At 42.2% G+C, this 22,733-nt stretch overlaps 1 protein-coding gene across 3 annotated transcripts in view; it reads left to right on the top strand.

Annotated features, from left to right (window-relative positions):
* Positions 1–16,479, top strand: part of ZNF770 (zinc finger protein 770) — a 49,404-nt gene extending 32,925 nt beyond the window's left edge. For 2 of the 3 annotated variants that reach the window (XM_030214334.1, XM_030214335.1), the window contains one exon: positions 13,380–16,479. In XM_030214334.1, coding sequence (XP_030070194.1) covers positions 13,545–15,614 — 2,070 coding nt within the window. In that variant the 5' untranslated portion in view covers positions 13,380–13,544 and the 3' untranslated portion in view covers positions 15,615–16,479. Of the gene's footprint in view, positions 1–12,288; positions 12,354–13,379 lie in introns of those variants that run through there. The other variant, XM_030214336.1, reaches the window with a different exon arrangement.
* Positions 16,480–22,733: the final 6,254 nt, after the last annotated feature.

Below are 22,733 nucleotides of genomic sequence, written 5' to 3'. Positions count from 1 at the left end.
AGGCCCAAATTCACTCTGTTAGGCTGGCAATTAACAATCTGATAGGAAAAAAAAAACCCTAAATATGAAGATTATCATAGACTTGGCAGACAGCTAATAATGGCAAATTCAGAAATGTACTTTTTTTTTCTAACTTCTAGCAGCTTCTATGTATAATACCTAATGATACAAAGACCTAAATATCAGATAGTCTGTCTCCCACTTCCAATAGAAGATGGTTAAAATTATCTGACCACCCTGACCTATGAATTAAATAGCCATACAACCTTTTGTGGCAGATGATGCTCTGTCCTCACTTGGATTCCAGGGCTCTGTCCTTTCCTGGTTCTCTTCCTACCTCTCCCTCCGCACCTTTAGTGTTCACTCTGGTGGATCCTCTTCTACTTCTATCCCTCTGCCTGTCGGCGTACCTCAGGGTTCTGTTCTTGGTCCCCTCCTCTTTTCTATCTACACTTCTTCCCTTGGTTCATTAATGTCATCCCATGGCTTTTCCTACCATCTCTATGCTGATGACTCCCAAATCTACCTTTCTACCCCTGATATCTCACCTTGCATCCAAACCAAAGTTTCAGCGTGCTTGTCTGACATTGCTGTCTGGATGTCTCAACGCCACCTGAAATTAAATATGACCAAAACCGAGCTTCTCATTTTCCCCCCCAAACCCACCTCCCCGCTCCCCCCGTTTTCTATTTCTGTTGATGGCTCTCTCATTCTCCCTGTCTCCTCAGCTCGAAACCTTGGGGTCATTTTTGACTCTTCTCTCTCCTTCTCTGCTCATATCCAGCAGATTGCCAAGACCTGTCGTTTCTTTCTTTACAACATCCGTAAAATCCGCCCCTTTCTTTCCGAGCACTCTACCAAAACCCTCATCCACACCCTTGTCACCTCTTGTTTAGACTACTGCAATCTGCTTCTTGCTGGCCTCCCACTTAGTCACCTCTCCCCTCTCCAGTCGGTTCAAAACTCTGCTGCCCGTCTCGTCTTCCGCCAGGGTCACTTTACTCATACTACCCCTCTCCTAAAGACCCTTCACTGGCTCCCTATCCGTTTTCGCATCCTGTTCAAACTTCTTCTACTAACTTATAAATGTACTCACTCTGCTGCTCCCCAGTATCTCTCCACACTCATCCTTCCCTACACCCCTTCCCGTGCACTCCGCTCCATGGATAAATCCTTTTTATCTGTTCCCTTCTCCACTACTGCCAACTCCAGACTTCGCGCCTTCTGTCTCGCTGCACCCTACGCCTGGAATAAACTTCCTGAGCCCCTACGTCTTGCCCCATCCTTGGCCACCTTTAAATCTAGACTGAAAGCCCACCTCTTTAACATTGCTTTTGACTCATAACCACTTGTAACCACTCGCCTCCACCTACCCTCCTCTCTTCCTTCCTGTTCACATTAATTGATTTGATTTGCTTACTTTATTTATTTCTTTGTCTATTAGATTGTAAGCTCTTTGAGCAGGGACTGTCTTTCTTCTATGTTTGTGCAGCGCTGCGTACGCCTTGTAGCGCTATAGAAATGCTAAATAGTAGTAGTAGTACAAGTGGTTACGAGTCAAAAGCAATGTTAAAGAGGTGGGCTTTCAGTCTAGATTTAAAGGTGGCCAAGGATGGGGCAAGATGTAGGGGCTCAGGAAGTTTATTCCAGGCGTGCTTATTCTCCAGCGTGCTTATTCTCGTCAACAGCGTGCATCTAAGGCCCATGCTGCTCCCCAGCAAAAGCAAGGGACAGGCTTTTGACTGGCTCCAGTTCAGCATAGCCTCAGTAAAAGTGTCCGTACCAGGTGACTTGCCGATAGGGAGGAGATTGATGTTTTTTTCACCAAAGGTGGCCTCTCATAACCTCCAACCGGTGGGTTTTTTCAAATAGTCCGGTTAGGATACACTCTCAATCTGGAATCCAGACCTCCAAATTGCCCACCGGGAGCTCATTCTTACAGCTCCCATCACAAGCAGGTACTTGCAGAGGAACTCTCTGCCCTTTTAAAGGCCACTGCGGTCGAACCTGTTCCACCAGGGGAAGAAGGACTGGGATTCTATTCCAGGTACTGCCTTGTGCAAAAGAAAACAGGGGGGATGCGTCCCATCCTAGACCTAAGGGCCCTGAACAAATTTCTAGTCCGAGAAAAGTTCAGGATGGTTTCCCTGAGCACCCTTCTTCCCATGGTTCAAGAGAACGATTGGCTACGCTCTCTGGACTTAAAGGATGCTTACACACACATCGCAATACTTCGAGCTCTCAGGAGGTATCTTCAATTTCGGCTAGGAACACAGCACTTTCAGTATTGTGTACTGCCCTTTGGTCTCGCATCTGCGCCCAGAGTGTTCACAAAGTGCCTGGCATTAGTCGCAGCATTGCTATGCAGACTGGGAGTGCATGTCTTCCCTTATCTCGACAATTGGCTGGTGAAGAGCACCTCGGAGGCAGGCGCTCTACAGTCCATGTGAATGACTATTCAGGTGCTAGAGCTACTGGGCTTCGTGATCATTTAAGTCCCATCTCATCCCAGTACAAAAGTTGGAATTCATTGGAGCTCTGTTGAACACAAGGACAGCTCAAGCTTATCTTCCCGAGGCAAGGGCGGACAACCTCCTGTCCTTGGTGTCCGTGGTTCAAGCGTCTCAACAGATCACGGCTCGGCAGATGTTGAGACTTCTGGGGCACATGGCCTCCACAGTTCATGTCACTCCCATGGTACGTCTACACATGAGATCAGCTCAGTGGACCCTAGCTTCCCAGTGTAGAGGATGTAATCCAACTATCCACCGACTTTCAGAATTCCCTTCAGTGGTGGATGATTCGATCCAATTTGACCTTGGGATGTCCATTCCAAATTCCTCAGCCACAAAAAGTGCTGACGACAGATGCATCCCTTCTAGGGTGGGGAGCTCATGAGGATGGGCTTCACATTCAAGGAGCCTGGTCCTTTCAGGAAAAAGGTCTTCAGATCAATTTCCTGGAATTGCAAGCAATCTGGAATGCTCTAAAGGCTGTCAGAGACAGGCTGTCCAACCAAATCATATTGATTCAGACAATCAGGTTGCCACGCATTACACAAACAAGCAGGGGGGCACCGGATCTCGCCCTCTGTGTCAGGAAGCCATTCAGATGTGGCTTTCGGCACACCGTCATGGCATGTTTCTCCAAGCCACTTACCTGGCAGGTGTAAACAGTCTGGCCAACAGATTCAGCAGGATTATGCAACCTCACATGTGGTCTGTGAACAAGGACGTAGTCAGCAAGATCTTCCGAGCGTGGGGCACTCCCTCGGTGGATCTTTTTGCCACTCAGATCAATCACAAAGTCCCTCAATTCTGTTCCAGGCTTCAGGCCCACGACAGACTAGCGTCAGATGCCTTTCTCCTACATTGGGGGACAGGCCTTCTGTATGCGTATCCTCCCATACCTCTAGTAGGGAATACTTTGCTGAAACTCAAGCAAGACTGCGGAACCATGATCCTGATTGCACCCTTCTGGCCGCGTCAGATTTGGTTCCCTCTTCTTCTGGAGTTGTCCTCCGAAGAACCGTGGAGATTGGAGTGTTTTCCAACCCTCATCACCCAGAACAAGGGGTCGCTTCTGCACCCCAACCTTCAGTCGCTGGCTCTTATGGCCTGGATGTTGAGAGCTTAGAATTTGCCTCCTTGGGTCTTGCAGAGGGTGTCTCCCAAGTCTTGCTTCCAGGAAAGATTTCACGAAGAGATGTTACTCTTTCAAATGGAGGAGGTTTGCCGTCTGGTGTGACAGCAAGGCCCTAGACCCTCTTTTTTTGTCTTACACAGACCCTGCTTGAATACCTTCTACATTTGTCAGAGTCTGGTCTCAAGACCAACTCCATAAGGGTTCACCTTAGTGCGATTAGTGCTTTTCATCGCCGTGTAGAGAGTAAGCCTATCTCTGGACAGCCTTTAGTTGTTCTCTTCATGAGAGGTTTGCTTTTGTCAAAGCCCCCTGTCAAACCTTCACCTGTGTCATGGGATCTCAACATCGTTCTCACCCAACTGATGAAAGCTCCTTTTGAGCCACTGAATTCCTGCCATCTGAAGTACTTGACCTGGAAGGTCATTTTCTTGGTGGCTGTTACTTCAGCTCTTAGAGTCAGTGAGCTTCACGCCTTGGTAGTTCATGCACCTTACATTAAGTTCCATCATAACAGAGTAGTCCTCCGCACGCACCCTAATTTCCTGCTGAAGGTGGTGTCGGAGTTCCATTTGAACCAGTCAGTTGTCTTGCCAACTTTCTTTCCCCGTCCTCATACCCGCCGTGGCGAAAGCAGTTTGCATACCTTGGACTGCAAGAATGCATTGGTCTTTTACGTGGAGCGGACACAGCCCTTCAGACAGTCTGCCCAGTTGTTTGTTTCTTTCGATCCCAACAGGAAGGGAGTCGCCATCGGAAAAAGCACAATCTCCAGTTGGCTAGCAGATTGCATTTCCTTTACTTATGCCCAAGCTGGGCTGACTCTAGAGGGCCATGTCACGGCTCATAATGTTAGAGCCATGGCTGCGTCAGTGGCCCACTTAGTCATCCTCTATTGAAGAGATTTGCAAGGCTGCAACATGGTCATCAGTCCATACATTCACATCTCACTACTGCCTTCAGCAGGATACCCAATTTGACAGTTGGTTTGGGCAGTCAGTGCTGCAGAATCTGTTCGGGGTTTAGAATCCAACGCCACCCCCCTAGACCCATTTTTGTTCTGTTCCAGGCTGCACTCCCAGTTAGTTGTTTATGGTTTCAGGTCAATCTATGTTATGTCCTCGCCATTGCAAGGCCCAATTGACCAATGTTCATTGTTTTGAGTGAGCCTGGGTGCTAGGGATACCCCACATGTGAGAACAAGCAGCCTGCTTGTCCTCAGAGAAAGCGAGGATACATACCTGTAGCAGGTATTCTCTGAGGACAGCAGGCTGATTGTTCTCACAAACTCGCCCTCCTCCCCTTTGGAGTTGTTGTTGTTCTTTCTTTGTTGTATGCTTTTTGATTAAAATAAGGAACCATGCTTGCGCGGCGGGCGGGAAGTCGCTCACACGATGGATCTCTCTAGAAAACCTTTTTATTTTGCTTGCAAAATCTTCCGATTCCTGGGCCGCCGTGGACGTCGACCCACGTGTGAGAACAATCAGCCTGCTGTCCTCAGAGAATACCTGCTATAGGTATGTATCTTTGCTTTCCCCTTACGGCACAGAAGATAAAAATGCCTCCTGGCATCTACTTAAGAAAAATGGTGTCTGGCAAGCGGTAAGGTGCACAAAGACATGGTAGCTCACATGTGCATCCCACTGAAGGATTCCACTGTTGTATGTGGGATAGGAAGGCCCCTAAAGACAGTCATAAAACATTTGTGGTAGCCATAGTATTCGCCCCCTTTCCCCACCCCATAGCACCACTGTCCCTTTTTTATTTAAAAACTCATTAACTTGCAAATCTGAGCAAAGCCATCCTATGTGGTTTCCAGTTAAAACATAATACATCACCCATAATTATAACACACATTAATATAATAGAAAAATTAAATAATTGCATGAAAAAAGCCTCATCAAACAGGTGTTAACTTTTACATGAATTGTTGAAAATCTTAGTCAATCCAAATATCTAATAACAGTTGATTCCATAAATGGTGTGTAGCCATTGGAAAGACAGAGAAGTGAGCTTTAGTGCCTTTCTCTTTCTGCCACTGCCTCATCAGCCCAAGTGGGTCCAACAAACAACTGTGATGGCCGGAGACGTGATAGCACAGCTGCAGCTGGAGGAAAGAGCTTTTCTATGGGAGGGCTAGAGCTGCCATGAATGTTCTGTAGATATTTACTGTTCTGTAGATAATGCCTCAGAAAAGATTACTGCTCTCAATAACTTTTTAAAGCCTTGCCTCATTTTCTGAAATTCTTTTCTACTACACTAATCTGATTTCTATTCAATTTTTTTGTCTCCGAGTAGATGAGTGTCTCTCCTTCCCATTTTTGTTTTACTTCAGCAATCCTCACATTGCACGTTATCTAGCATGTGTACGTGTACCCCAGCTGCTTGTAAGATAGACTGTCCTTCCTAAATGGATCCCAGTAGGTATTTAACCTTCTGGTTTTTTTGATCATGTCCCCAATCTATTCCTTGGATAGACTCCCATTGCGAGCTTCTTTTAACTCTAGAATCCTGTGTCACTATTCTTGATTACACCTTTACAGTGGATGTCCATTTTCATCTATGTGGACTTTTTTCTTTTATTAGTACCATAGGAATTGCATAGTATAGTTTTGGGAATGTTTGACTTAATGCTTTTCCTACTTTTTGTCTATGTGAATACTCTTAATTTTTGGAATTCTCTGTGGGAGTGGCAGCAGATTTGTTGTACTCTGAATACGGAAAGAGGTCCCTTTTTAAAAAAAACTTTTGACCTGTTTTGCTTTACACTGAACAATTTGGATTTTCAGTCCAGAGATTGAATATTGTCTGTTTTATTAGTAGAGTTGATGAGGGGAATTTGATTTTGTTATTGGTTTTATCATCCACCACATGCTCCAGCCTCAGGTTACCTTAAGCTGACAGCTATCAAATCTGTGCACCCTAGGATGGTAATCTTAGGAGATTTAATTTGGGTTATTTCATAGATGATGTATGTGTTTGGGGGAGGGGGTGCATTTGGTGGTTGTCTTTAAAGGCAACATAGCAACTGATAAGACATAAGCATCACCACACTGGGACAGACCAAAGGTCCATCTAGCCCAGCACCCTGTCTCCGACAGTGGCCAATCCACAGGGTCCATCTAGCCCAGCACCCTGTCTCCGACAGTGGCAGGGTCTGATCAGTTAATGCAGGAATCAACACAAGTAGTATAATATATTAATATTTGTTCTGAGGTTGTTGTGGTTTTATGTTAGGCCCAGTAAGGGTTTTTTTCATTTGCGTGTTCCAATCATTACAGTGGACATTTAGTATAGCAGGTCAAGTGGGGGGGGGGGGGGGGGGGGGGGAGGATTAATAGACATTTTAAGACCCTAAATATCCAGTTGTTTAAGGAGGAATTGCGGGATGGAAGATTAGATTACAGGTTAGAGTTACCTGATTGTATTGAGATTTGAATTACAGAACCTTCAGATCTTGTAAAAATCATTGGTACCTACTGAATAGATTACTATTTGAAAGAACAGGTTGACTCGGTTCACACCTGAACCTCAATATGGTACAGAAAGCAAAATGTGTTTGGCAGAAGTATAAGTAATTATAATAACTCCAAATAAATAAAATAGGCAAAAATTTGGGAAGAATGTTTCACATTATAGGGCTGTATTTTGGAGGCAAAAAAGAGTTGTTATCAAATCATATTGGGACAGCTAGGAATCATTTTGTGGCAGATTTCCAAATAGCATGGAGGTTGTTACTAGGGCTTTGTGGGGTTAAAAAAAAAAAAAAAAGGTTCTGATTTGGACAGTGAACTTGGGCTAAGTACTTTTCTGATAACATTAGAAGATTTAAAGACTTTAGATCAAGCAGTCCAGATATGTTTCATTCGTTAGTAAATGAAAATTCCAAACGTTTTAGGTGGGGTTTTTTTTTAAGGGAGTTTTTCTTGGAGGAAATTTAAGTATTGATAACACCCTGTTACTTTTAGTTTTAAATACATTGCCCTTCAGGATTGATTGTGGTGAATCGGGAACATTGTAGTCAAGTAGTTCACCATATTATTATGATGTCCTTATTCTGTTGAGGTTTTTCATTATCTTTGAAGTCAGCAGTGATTAAGCATCTATTTTGAAAAGCCTGGTCTGGATGATGTGATGTAGGGGCTGCAAACTCTGTCATCAGTTGGCTTACAAGGTTGGGATTGTTTTATTTTATTTTTTTTTTGGGGGGGGGGGGGGGGGGGTAGACCCAGAACATTATAGGTGAGTTGGCAGGGACAATTTTCTGTACCTTGAGATATGAACCAAGCAGTGCGATAAGGGTCACTACTATCACGGATTCTCTTTATTTTTTAGTCCACTAGGCTAAGTGCTAAAATCTTTGGCATTATTCCAGTCAATATTCAGCTGGTGGAGGTTAGCATTTTATTAAATAGTGATCACTGTGGGCTTATGCCAGGTGCTTGTGACCTGGATTGGCCACTGTTGGAAACAGGACATTGGGCTTCATGGACCTTTGGCCTGTCCCAGGTTAAGAATAGAGACTTGTGCAATTTTATAGTAAGAAGAAAAAATCTTTTGGATTTTGAGTCATTTCTCAAATTTGTGAAGATGGAACATCTGATACAGACGTTTCAGGCCACAGTACTACCTCATTTTGATTACTATACTATTGTGATGCTGGGTTTCCCAATTAAACAAATTAATAGGCTGCAAGTTTTGCAGAACACAGCAGCCAAATTGATTTTATGGGGGAATGAAGTCCAAGCAGGCCAACTCATTTTTGAACCTGCTACATTGGCTTCCATTAAGAAGCGGTTCTTTTTAAATTAAGGTTAATAGTTTTAAAAATTCTAAATGGATTGCTATCTCCTAATTACAAGATAAATTTTGTCTCTTTAAATGTGGCTAATTTTGGAGAAATATTTCCCTTCTTTCTTGGAAAAGTTACAAGTTGTTTTCCTGTCTGGGTTTGGTTACGATGTAGATGTGAGGGACTAGGATTATTCAGTCTGAAATTTTATTCAGTAGGTATGTTTTGTTATAGTATTGACAATAGATGTATTTTAAAGGTTATATTAGTGGATTATTTGCTAACTATCTGTAATCTGCCATGAACTTTAATGCTAAGGTAGAATATAAGAACTTTAATTTATTTATTTATTTATTGCATTTGTACCCCACATTATCCCACCTTTTTGCAGGCTCAATGTGGCTTACAGAGTAAGGTTATGATAAAGTCGGTACATGATTTAAATACAGTTGATCATAAGCTGAGGTGAAAGAGGAATTTAGATGGGCGGATGTTGGATCGGTTGTGTGAGAAGTGTTTTAGGAGTGTTTGGGTGGTTTGAGATGATGTGTATCATTGAGGGCGACTTTTGTAAGCTTTGTTAAAGAGGTGAGTTTTCAGAGCTTTGCGGAAGCTGGTTAGATTGTTCATGGTTTTCAGGGCCTTGGGTAATGCATTCCAAGACTGTGTGCTTTTGTATGCAAAGGTCGTAGCATAAGCCTGTTTGTATTTCACTCCTTTGCAGCTGGGGAAATTCAGATTGCGGAATTTGCAGGCCGATCTTTTGGCGTTTCTGGGCGGTAGGTCCACTAGGTTTAGCATATAGAGTGGGGCGTCTGCGTGAATGATCTTGTGCACAGTTGTGCAGATCTTGAACTCAATACGTTCCTTGAGCGGAAGCCAATGTAGTTTCTCTCTTAGGGGCTTCGCACTTTCGTATTTAGGTTTTCCAAAGATGAGTCTGGCTGCTGTGTTTTGGGTTGTCTGGAGTCTTTTAATGGTCTGTTCCTTACAGCCTGCGTACAGAGCGTTGCAGTAGTCCAAGTGGCTTATTACTAGTGACTGTACCAGGGTGCGAAAGACATTTCTTGGGAAAAAAGGTTTAATTCTTTTGAGTTTCCACATCGATTGGAACATTTTTTTCGTTGTGTTCTTCACGTGGGTAATGAGTGTGAGGTTTCGATCAATGGTGACTCCAAGAATTTTCAGGTTTTCTGAGATAGGAAGTGTGGTTATAGTGGAGTAGTTGTTTGTATTATATTGGGAGGTGAGAACTAGGCATTGGGTTTTTTCTGCGTTGAGTTTTAACCGGAATGAGTCCGCCCATGAGTGCATGATCTGGAAGCTCTGGTTGATCTTGTTGGTTATTTCGTTTAAGTCATTCTTAAACGGGATGTAGATTGTGACATCATCGGCATATATGTAGGGGTTAAGGTTTTGATTGGCCAAGAGTTTGGCTAGTGGTATCATCATTAGGTTAAAGATTGTGGGTGAAAGGGGGGATCCTTGAGGGACTCCACATTCCGGTGTCCAAGGCAGTGATCAGGCAGTATTCGTTATAACTTGGTAGGATCTAGTGGTGAGGAATCCTTTAAACCATTTGAGAACTGGGCCTCCGATTCTGAAGTATTCTAGTATGTGTAATAGTATTCCATGATCCACCATGTTGAAGGCACTAGATATGTCGAATTGTAATATGAGTATGTTCTTGCCGGTTGCAATTGTTTTTTTGAAAGAGTTCATTGCAGATATTAGTACGGTTTCGGTGCTATGATTTGATCGGAATCCTGACTGTGACTCGTGTAGTATTCAGTGTTTGGTCAGATAATCCGTGAGCTGCTTTGTCACTATGCCTTCCATCAACCATTGGCAAGTGTTCCATTTCTTGGCAAAACTGATAGAAAATGGAGTTTATTAAGGAGTAGAAGGTTTGGATAAATGCCAGTCTTGATGAATTTAGATGATTTACATCTGTTAAATAAGGGGGTAAATTCTGTGTTGGTACTTTAAGGTCATAATATATTATTGCAGCAAATGGAGGAAGTGGGAGATGGGGTAAAATAGGTTTCTAGTTGGAACCATTTCTATGAGGGAGGTGTCAGGCAGTTAGCTCAAGTAGATAAGGCTTTTCAATACAGTAATTTCTTGATTATCCAACGTAAGCTGGACCAATCTGTTGTTGGATAAGTGAAAAGTCATAATACGGAAAACAACGGTAACCTCTCAAACAATGTGTAAACAAAGGCATAGAGTTCCCTATTTTTGCTGTAAAAGTAGGGCCCTGAGTTCAAAACTAATTGTCTCGGGTGCAAAACTTCCCCCTGTGCTATGCTGGTAAACAGAGAAGTTGCGTGCTTCTTAATGGTGACGCGGTGATGTCAAGGAGTCTATCAGATATATCAGATAGATCAGCAGTGGTTGAATAATCAGGACTGTATTGTATTACACTTTGTTTTGTAGTGCTCCAGGGAGCATTGCTCTGCCCTTATTATATGTCTACTCCCCCTCACCCCAGAGACTGGAGGACTAAGGGACTAAGTTTCAGTCCTTTTTCTGATGATATTCAGTTTTTTGTCACTTTGGGTAAGCACCAAGAGGATGTCCTTTTACAGTTGCAGACCTTTTTTGCAAACTATAAAAGTATGAATGAATGAATGAATGAATGAGGGTAAACTATCCATGAACCTACCGAAGATGCATTCTATGGATTTGTGAGCCTTCAATATATTGGGGATGCCCATCATTTACCATGTTTTAACTCTAAAATCGAAGGATCAAGTTAGGAACCTTGGAGTAGAATTATAGTAGGTTGTCTGTGAAGTTCCAAATAGCATCTGTAGTTCGGTTGTGTTTTTCTATTTATGCTAGTTAGAGGGTGAAGAGAGATCTTTTTTTATACAGATAAGGACTTTGTCCAGATTCTTTAATTTTTTATGCTATGGTGAATTCCTGACTTTTTGTAATTGATTTATATGAGGTTACTTGACAAGAGTGGATGAATAATTGACTGGTTAGAGGAATAGGCTGCAAACCTGGAAACCCAGGTTCAAATCCTACTGTAGTGCCTTGTGATCTTGAGAAAATCAGTTAATCCTCCATAGTCTCAGGTTCGAAATTACATTATAAATCCTCTGGGGACAAGGAAATACCTAGTGTACCTGAATGTAATGCCTTGAGCTACTACTGAAAAGGTATGAGCTAAATCCAAATAGAGTTTGCATTCTCTAGCTGATTCCAAATTTAGCAGTTCAAGCGTTAGTGACATTTAAATGCCTACATGGCATAAATTGAAAGGAAGCTCTGGAATAAGGGGGCATAGGATGAAGGTGAAAGGGGACAGACTCAGAAGTAACCTGAGGAAATGCTTTTTCACAGAAAGGGTGGTGAATTCACGGAATGGCCCCTGGTGGAAGTGGTGGAGACAAAAACAGTAAACTGTATCTGAATTCAAGAGAGCTTGGGACAAATACATAGGATCTCTAGGGGAGTGATGGGGAGAGTAGATGGCATGGATGGGCAGACTGCATAGGCTATATGGTCTTTATCTGCCTACATTTTTCTGTGTGTGCTGGAGACCATATTTTGCCTGTACTGTTAGAAGTGCACTGGCTGCCTATGGCATTGTAGATTTATCTTAAGGCTTTGGCATTGGCTTTTCAGTCCTTGAACTGTTGTTTGCAAAAGCACCTACAAAAGTAGTTGATATTTATGCTCACAGAAGGCAGCTGTGTTGGCATTTCCAGATATGGGTGTGGCCTGTGTTGTGGTGGCACATGGTAATGTGTTTTTCTGTGAATGTGCTATTTTAGTGGAATAAACTCCTAGTTAGAAATGTGACAGCTTATGGATTTAATTTTCTTTTAGGATACAACGCAAGATCTTAGATTTGGTCTAATTCAAAGTTTTCTAAGGAGCTGAGGGTTTGGAGAAGTATGGGAGGGTATGTTGATGCACGTTTATCACTGTTTTATTATTTTATGTATGTTTTATTGAAATCTACCCTGGATATGATTGTGGGCAGGATAATTAGAAAAAAAATACCACAGCCTCCAGGTGTTCTCTAAAAACCTGCTGCCTCTCAAGTCTCCAATGCTACAAAATTCTGGAATCCTGTTTCTAGCCCAGTGGTTCCCAAACCTGTCCTGGGGGAACCCCAGCCAGTCAGGTTTTCTGGATATTCATATTGAATATGCATGAGAGAAATTTACATGCAGTAGAAGCAGTGTGTGCAAATTGATCTCATAAATATTCATTGCAAATATCCTGAAACCTGACTGTCTGGGGTTCCCCCCAGGACAAGTTTGGGAGCCACTTCCACTAGCCTCTTCCCTTTACAGTAATGGAAGTTTGCTCTGTCATAAATAAGTATTTTTATATATTTTCAAAGCTTATCTCAGGGTTTATGGATGCATGTTCAGAGATGGAGTTTGGGCAGAATGTGAGCAGAATCGCAATCTACACACACTATTTATAAAATATGCATGAATGTTTACACCTGCTTCCAATTAAGTGTAAGTGTCTGTGCCTTCTTTTAGCTGCAATTTGTGTGTTTGCTGGGGTAATTTTATAAAAACACAGGTGCCTATGTGCCGTATAAAATAAGTTAAAAATAGGCACCTATTTAACCTTCATGATTGGTGGTCTTTTATAAAATTATCGTCTTAATCTTACAGCATCCATGTTTGTTCTGCAAGTGGACAGATCTAATAAGTTTGTTGTTGAACAGCAATCTGACTTGGACATTTTCACAGTATTAAGACATCTTGGGCTTTAGGTGGCATTGACACCTTTTAAATTTTCTGATGTTATGAAGAAGTCTTGTTTCCTCTAGTAGTTTTGTGGTTGATATCATTTTATTTGTTTCTCTTAGTTTGTATTTGAAGCAATCTGGTTAAAATCTTTACTAGGTTGTGTCTTTTTTTAAACAGACTGATCAACGTACTAAATTATGTTTCTGTTATTTCAGGAGTGTGCAGAAATCAAATTGCGATCTGGATAATAGTACCTCTGAGTTCCTTTCCCATCATTTGATGTCTCATTCGTTATCCTTTCAATGGATTCAACTTCAGTTCTGTTCTTTCCACACTGATAAGAACATATCAGTTTCTGTAGCGTACGACCACCAGAGAAAATGTCAAAAATTCAGCAACATAAAGCCACTAATAAAGTACCCAGGAAAAGACCATACATGTGTGATATGTGTTTCAAGCAGTTTGAAACTCCTTCCAAGCTTGCAAGACATTACCTTATCCACACTGGCCAGAAGCCATATGGCTGCCAAGTGTGCCATAAAACATTCAGGCAGCTAGTGCACCTGGAGCGGCACAAGTTGACTCATACACTCCCATTCCAGTGTGACATCTGCTTCCGAAGCTTCAAAAATATGGTGACATTTTTAAAGCACCAACAGTTACACAATGAGAATTGTCCCATTGACTCAAAGCGGGTGAGCAAAACAGAAGCCCAGCTAGAGAGATCTGTGTATGTTAAACCAGTCCATTGTTCAGAGTGTCAACAGTCCTTTTCCACAGAGGAAAAATGGGTGCTTCATCAGTGCTCCCCACCAGACCATACACATAGTGTCAGCAAGAGGCCAAAAGCACTGAAGTGTGAAACCTGCAACAAGCCCTTCCCATCTCGCTCTAAGCTGGAGAGACACCTACTAATCCACACTGGCCAGAGACCTTTTGCCTGCTCCTTATGTGTCAAATCCTTCCGACAGAAAACGCATTTGGCAATCCACCAACTAACTCACATAAAGGATAAGCCCTTCCAGTGCAGCTTGTGTCATAAGAGCTTTAAGCTACAGAACAAGCTTTTGAAGCACAGGGAGGTCCATGGCCTGGCTTATACTAGTGGACTAAACAGACCTGAAAGTGCAAGAGTGGATCTTGCTGCATCACAGAATCTGTTGGAAGAGAAATCTGAGGCAAACTCCAAACATGAGCAGGATTCAGAGGATGTTTGCTCCATCTATGTTGTCCCATTTCAATGCCCTGTGTGTGAGAGGTGTTTTGAAAGCGAGCACAGCTTGCGTACGCACACATGTTTTATTGAGGGGGATGGGAGAGCTTCTAGTACACTTAAAAGGGATTCCAACCGCAGAAGAAGCAGAGTCACAAAAAAGCTTAAGTGCCTAGCAGGCCAGATCTCAAAAACAAACTTCACTGGCAGGAGCAGGCTGAAGAACCATCACTTTACGAGTCAAGAGCAGTTAAGCTTTGAGGAACAGGCTTTTTGCAATTATGACACTCTGCAAAAAATGCCTGAGAAATCAAAGCCACCTGGTACCTCCAAAACCTATAAATTGGAAGCAAGACGGAGGCAAGGTTGCTGCACCCGGGGCTGGTCAAAGCAGTTGCACAGTCAAGAACAGGGCATTAATATGCAAGGTTTACTGAGAGCAGAAAGCATGTTGGGAGAGCATGAGTCTATGGATAGAGAATTTTTTTTTGTTCAGAATGGAGATGAGGTTTTTGCTTTCCCCAAGATTGTTCAGAACAATTACTCAGATCTCCGTAGAAATATATATAGTCAGCACAAAACATTTCATTGTGACCGATGTGAGAAAGTATTTCCATCTTTATCTAAACTTAAGCGTCATTATCTGACCCACACAGGGCAGAGACCTTTTAGTTGTGATTTGTGTGGCAAGATGTTCAGGCAGTCTGCCCATTTGAAGAGGCACCAGATCACCCACAGTGAAAAAATGACTTATCAAATCCCTGTATGCCAAGTGGAGTTCCAAGACTTGAATATGTTTTTTAGCCACCAGAGAGACCAGTTGGAAGTGAAAGCATCTCAGCACGTTGGGTATTCCCCAAGACCCTTGCAGCTTCTGCTTCCATCAGACCCTGTCCCTGAAATCAAAGTGGAGCTAGGGCCTTCAGATTTCTCTGCGGATATGAACTGCAGTAATGCACAAGCATATCTGTCTAACAATGGATCTATTGAGGCTGATACAACCCACTGTGGCCCTCAATATAACTATTCCAGAAATGCAGAAAAAAGCAAAACTCCCAAGAAGATGTATCAGTGCAGTGTCTGTCTAAAAAGTTTCAAGTCTCCTTCTAAGCTGGAAAGACATTATCTGATGCATGCTGGGCAGAAGCCCTTTGAATGTCCGATTTGTTTTAAAACTTTTAGGCAGACACCTCATTTGAAGAGACACATGCTTACCCACTCAAAGCAAATGGTCTAGTGGGGAGGGGAGTTGCTTTCTAGTAACAGTATCAAGTGCACAAGTCACCTTACAGGTGACTGATGAAAATTGTCATACTGCCATTAAGAGCTCCTGTTTTTCCTCCTGTCATGGTGGTCAAGTTTTAAGGACAATTGCCATACTTATTTCAATTTATGACCAGAAGCCACTAAAATTGAGAAGAATATCAGCAGTGTTGTGAGACGTTTTGGCTTTTATTAACATAGGATTTATCAGAGATGGCACCTGGTTGTCTTGTGTATCCAGCCGTAGAATCATGTTTCAAAAAGTTTTCCAAGCAGAGTAAAAGTAACAGGCATGCATCACTGGTGATTTTATATTGATACATCAAATCATTACTATGCCAATGGACATGGATTTACTAATACTGTCAGACAACAGAAGCTGGTTCATTAGCCTCAGACTCGGACCTGCTTTTTCCTTTTAATTTACTAATGTAACTTAACTTAAAGGTCAAAACCTGACACAGACAGGAAGGCACTGAGAAAAACTCATATCTGTGTTGTAGTGGGCAGCACTTCAAAATACTATGACCAGCATTTGTAGCCACCATCTGTTGATTGCAAATGTTATAGTTGTACTGGGCAGCACTTCAAAGTTCTATGACCAGCAGTTGTAGCCACCATCTGTTGATTGCAAATGTTACATTTATTCTGTGTTTAAAGTTGTTTGAGTTTCTTTACTAGAAATTCTCAAATCTCTGAGAGCAGACATGTTAGCAATTACTAGATTATCTTATTCACTGGATCCAGAAGATCCATTTGATTTGTGGCATCACAAGGAGTGGCCTAGTGGTTAGGGTGGTGGACTTTGGTCCTGGGAAACTGAGGAACTGAGTTCAAGTCCCACTTCAGGCACAGGCAGCTCCTTGTGACTCTGGGCAAGTCACTTAACCCTCCATTGCCCCATGTAAGCCGCATTGAGCCTGCCATGAGTGGGAAAGTGCGGGGTACAAATGTAATACAAAAAAAAAATTAGCTGGAAGCAGCAGTCAACTTTTTTGTATGGAAAAACTTGACTTGCCACCACTGCACACCCATAAATTCGTGGACGTAACGGGCTGGAAATGATTAGGCACTTGAAGTAACATTTGTGGTAGATGGATGGTGGATGTTAGCACTTGCAATGTGAAGTTTAAGTAGTATCCTGCAAGTACAGGTTTTAGTAAAAGCTTGAACACTGCTCCCACACTGTTAAACACACAATCAGCTCTTTGAGTATAGAGTATGTGCTTTTCCTAGAACCTTCTTGATCTGGAATTAAAGGACATATAGAAAACTGAATTACATATATACTTATAAATTTCTAATGTTGAAGTTTAGTGCTTGTGACAAATGTTTATTGGGTAGCATTGGAAATTGAAGAGCTCTAATCACAGAAAAAAATGACCCTGTGTTCTCCATTGCCCCTAGACTTCATTAGTGGCAAGAGACTGAGATTCAGGGACAATTTAGGGACTATGTAAATTTTTTAAAATATAGTAAATCAAAATCACAACGCGAGAAACAATGACCATCTTTTATGTATGGTAAATAAATAGAAAAGCATCTGTACTGAGCTGTACAAACAGTATGTGTGGTTTTCCACTACTGTTTCCTATAAAACCGATGTAGCAGTGCAAGCTGCCCTCCCAATGTTTGTCAGTTCTACTTTGGATGCTGAAAACTAGTCCTTAAGTGTCACTAACAGGTCTGCTTTTCAGTGTAGTCAAATTATGCAAATTAATCACTTATTGTATATTACATGCAAACATATCCCATTCATTGTGGAAATGCTAAAAAACAGACCTATTGATGGTGTTTGGGTACAAGTGTTCAACATGCTTGTTCTGGGTAGAATGAGAAGTTAAGTCTTCATGCTTATGCAATCCTTGTTCCTCTAACACTGCCAAGTACAAATAAATTAGTCTCATTTGCAATAGTGTGCAATATTGTTCAATAATGTCAACATAACTTGGGTGTAAAATAAGTGGTTAGTCCAGCAAAAACCTGGAGTCCTATGGAATCCTATCACTGTCATTTACTCAGTATGGGTAAGTCACTGAAATTCCCTGCACTACTTTCTTTACTGTTTCTGCCCCATCTCCTACTGTCATGAATATGCTGGTACTTTAAATAAATGCTTCCTCATTTCTGTTTCAACATGACTGTATTTCTTTTGCTAGTAGCATGGCTTGTCTGAAAAGCAAGTTAGAACCAAATTCTTGTTCTGGATAGCAGAAAGCTGAGCTAAGGCAACTTCTCTTTGTATTGTAGCTCCAGAATACCTATCTGTCAAATATCCCTAAATCGCAGTACAGGTAGGTATTGCATAGTTTGGCTAGAATAAATGAACATTCTTTATCTTGCTAGATCATCTAACCAATAGGTTGTGCCCCCATACCAGCAACTTGGAGGCAGAGAAATTTGAATATTCTGGTGACATCACTGCTGTCGGGAGTGGTGCAGCTTGAAACACTGCAGTATTTCTGTGCCTCAGGCAGATGGTGCAGGACAGACAGGTAATGCAGGATAAGAAAATAGGCCTGATTCCCTAGACTACAGTTCTAAGGTAACGTCTGTGGCTGGCAGTCATGGGGATCAGCCACACAAAGGAGCGGAAGAGCCAAAGCTCTACACATAGCAAACAAAATGAAAACAATTGGGAGTACATAAGGCCATGTTTTGGTGGTGTTGGCTGTCCCAGGAGTCCACAAATTCTGAGTTAATATAAATGAAGTGAAAAATAATGTACTCAGTACTCTGAGATTGATGTGGCTTATCTCAATAAAGGACAAGTTTGTACCAGTTTTTCTTCTATTGCTTATTGGGTCATCCCTACTGTGTTCATTGTGTTTACTTATGGGGATTGGGGTGATGCTATCTTCCAAAGCCCTGAGTTTGGCCTATGAATTTGGTTCAAGTGCTGGTACTGGCAGAGGCCCTCAATGGCCCCAGCTTGGGAGGGAGTTGTAAGTCTGTCGTCTTCTGCCTTGCTTCTCTTGGGATCTCTGTGGACTATTAAGAGACACAAACAAATAGTTACAGCTTTATTGCAGCCTGCACAAACTGAAACTAATAACAAAGCAGCAACAAGTGGCACAGCCATGGAGAGCAGATTGTTTAGAATGGCAGTAGAGCTGGATGGTCTGGATAGACCCAGGTTTGATGAGACTCCAGGGGCAGCATGTTAGTTCATCTTTTGCCAAAGGGTCAGCGGTGTGAAGGCTGCACAGCTGTTGTATTAGTACCACAGCTGGCTCCTACTGCCTTCGCTATGAAAGAGCCATGCAAAGCCAATGTTGCCCCGTTACTAAGGTGCCACGGGAGCTGCTTGATGAGCAGCAGACGATTCTTGGGCAGGATGCCTCTTTTATCTGGGGAAAGCAGTGAAGAGCCCAATTAAGGTGGGAAAGGTTGCCATCTTGCTGCCAGACTGCTTGGCTTTCATGTTTTTTCTCTCCCAGGCCAGTCTTTGCCGGAGGGCCATTAGTTTCCAACCTGTTTGGGCTTTGTGTGGGATCTTGGGAGACCTCAAACGGCGTTCGGCTCTGCTTTGTTCAAGCCCTGTCTAAGGGCATACAAACAGCCTTAGCTGGGCTTCAAGGGTCCTGATCTGGTCAAGAACCCCCTCAGGAGTTTGGTCCCTCTGGAGATACTACTGGACCAGGTCTCAGGAGGCTAAACAGCCTAGATGCCCTGCTAGAGAATCAGCAGGGGAGCTGTGGGCCCCATTTTGCCTACCTTCTTGTTGGTAGAGTCCTATGTGGCATTGGAAGTTGAGAGCCCCTCCCCTTTGGGTAGTTTGAGATGACCCTGAAAAAGGAGCATGGGGAATCACCTGTGGATGCTCTTCAGGAAAGAATGACCCTCTCTTTGTGGGTTTTGTTGTTGTTTTAAATCATTTCAGAACACACAGTTAAATCTAGTATAACCACCAAAGTCAACATTCAAAAACTTTGTTTCCCAAACTAACAATTGGTATGTGGCATTTTAACTCATATAACTATGCAAGTGCTCAACTTTAATAGTCCAAATTGGACTCAGTAGTTATGTGAGTGATTAGTTCTACATGGAAGTGAGTAGCCAGATTTTGTAATTAATGTGGCATTCTTATGCATAATTTAGTTAAACCTGGTATAGTCACCAAAGTCATGCAAAAACCTTATGTTTCCCACAATAACAACTGGTATGTGGCATTTTAACTTTATAAGTATGCAAGTCATGAGGTCCTTTTATCTTGAAATCACAATCGCCTTCTCTCGTGTCACCCATTCTGTTCACTAGGAGACTCCTCACTGCCAGAGACAGGATCTGCCAGTAACATTCCCATATTAATAAAAATTGCTTTTTAAATTTTGCAGATAGGTGTGCCTCCCTTACCTCCCATGTGACCAACCCATGATGTTGATCCTCCATTTCCAGTAAGAAGAGGGGGTGGGGGGGTGTCAAAAGAAGTACAAGATTGTAATATACATTTCCTATCATTCTCATTTTGCAGAACATTATTATTTTCTGCTTATCCTCCACTCCTGAGGCTCCCCTAATATCCCACACCAGTGCCTCAGGAAATGAGTGAACCCTATGGCCTAGTACTAAGCTCATCTTTCAAAGTACTTATGTAAAACTTCTGCATTTTGGGGCAGCTCCAGAAAGAGTGTAGTATTGTACTCCGAGGACCAGCAGGTCTATAAGTCTCAAATGTGACCTAGAATTTTCACATGTGGGTAATGTGGGTCCATGTTTCCGGTCTACAGCTTGTAACAAGCTTTAAACAGATCTTTTGAGTACGAGATGCACTCCACCACGCATGCGTGAGTGCCTTCCCACCAGTGGGAGAATGTGGGACCAGCAGTTCTCTTCTTTTCTTTTTTTTTCCCCCGTGGTGAGTAGAGGATGTGTTTTTCCCCACTCGTCACAACTGGTTCGGTCTTTGGCCTTTTTTGTGCATTCTCATTTTTTCCTTTCGTTATCTTTATACCTCTCTCTGGGCTTTCTTTATTTTATTCCTTCCCCATTTTCCTCTTTTAATTTTTCTTTTTTTTATCGTCTCGCTAGGCCGCATTTAGGTCTGAGCACAGTCAGGTTTTTCCCTACTCTTTTTTTTTTTTTCTGGTGCTTTGCCCTTTTTGGCACCATTGTGTCATTTGATTTGATGACAGTGGCTGTTTTTCCTTTCATGTCATCGAAGGTTCCCATTGGCTTCAAGCGCTGCACTCGGTGCAGTAGGACCATCTCTAGCAAAGACACCCATTCGTGGAGTCTGCAGTGTTTGGGGCCTGATTATACCCCTGCAAACTGTATTCTCTGTCTTCGTATGACATCTTCTCTGCTTGTGCCCTCGGAACCACCTTGTAAACACTTCTGCTTGTCATCTGTTACTGCCAGCAGTTGCTAAAGAGAGGTTAGAATATTTGGCTTTTCTCTGATGTTCTACATTGTCCAGTGTATCAGAGAGCTACAAATGCCACCAAGTCTTTTTTAGCAACTGTCTCTAAGATGGGAAAACAAAAGATAGGAACAGCTCCTCTGATATGCTGATTTGAGATCTTGGACTTTCTTGGACCAATCAGGTGGGGCTGGATGGAACTGCCATGTTGGCAGGTGCTGAATTACTTCGCAGACCTAGGTGGCCTGTTGTATGAGACTAGCTATAACAGATAAACATAATGTTGCATCCCCAGGTTGTCCAAGCTATATTTGGCTGGGAAACTCATTAGCCCCATGTCCACACAGTAAACAGTGGACAAAGACTGTATTCAGAGTCTTCTCACAAACAACTTGTCAGCAGAACAGCACAACTCCCAAAATGCTGCATGTTAGAAAATCTTATAAATCCATGACAGATTGCTCAGAGAATGTTTCATGACTAAGGTCTAAGTTCCACAAAGGTGACACAGGTAACACCCTTACAATTCCCATCCCACCCCCACCCCTACCCCTTTTGAAGGTGGAATAACGATGGTGGCGTATATTCCATCTTCAGCCTATCTAGCAATATAACTAGAAAAGACAGAAACAAATCCATAATACTATTCATATCGTTCCTTTACGAAGCAGCTTAAAGCTTACTTATTTCAGAAGACATTTTCATAAGAGTTGAGTAAAGGCTGGGACTAGCTCTTGATTGTTTGTGACATGATGTGGAGTTTGTTTTGTATGATTTGTTTTATTTTGTATTTTTATTACATGCTAAATATTTCATTCTTTTGATTAGGTATTATGGAAATCCTCTAGGAAGTGTGGACTATGCAGAACATAAATATTTTAAATAAATAATAATATATCAAACACTAACATAAGCCTACATGACCAACTGCAAAGATAATGTCAATGATATTAAATCAGCTAATCGTAAAGGGACTGATATTTAGCCAGTGGTGGGCAGCACGTTTGATGTCTGTCACCAGCGTTCAACCCAGATATTCAGGCTGTTTCTAGTGAACAACATTGCATATCTTTGTTTATTTTGGCTGCTGAAAGGTTTGCTGGCTATGCCAATATTCAGGACTAACTGGTTAACTTTTTAGTGGTGAAAGATAGACCTGTTTAAGCAGCCTATTTTGACTTCTCAACATAGCCGGTTTGGTGCTGAGTATACATGCCTAACCGGCTATGTCATTCGATAAGGCCAGTTAGCAGCTAGCCAATAACTGGAATATTCAGTGGAAGATAACCAGTTAAGTGCAGTTAGGCGCTTAAATGCCAGGCGCCGTTCCTAGCCAGTTAAATAGTTTTGAATATTGGGGTGAAAATGCATAAAGATGAATACTTTAACCTAGTTCAAAGTGTTAGCAAATGTCTTATCTCAAGCAAAAATACAAGCAATCACTAAAAATACACGGCAAGGTAAGGAATTAATTGCTGGTGTTGGTATCCATGAAATCTTGCAGTCTCATAGTTAAAGGTGTTGGTCCTTCACCAATGATGTGGTGGAGGACAAGAACCTCGTGCACCAGGTAGGTGGAAATCATGGATGATGCAAAGGATAACAAAGACAGGAATGATAAAGTTAAAAATGTCATCTTCAAAAATTTTAACATAATGGTGGTCTGTAACCTGTATATCATCACATTTAATGATATGAGAATCCTTGGAATTTAACAGATGGTTCATTTCT

This window comes from Microcaecilia unicolor, chromosome 9, assembly GCF_901765095.1.
Source record: "Microcaecilia unicolor chromosome 9, aMicUni1.1, whole genome shotgun sequence".
Classification (NCBI taxonomy): Eukaryota; Metazoa; Chordata; class Amphibia; order Gymnophiona; family Siphonopidae; genus Microcaecilia; species Microcaecilia unicolor.
Note: the sequence above shows the minus strand (reverse complement) of the source record. Positions and strands in the feature narration are given on the sequence as shown.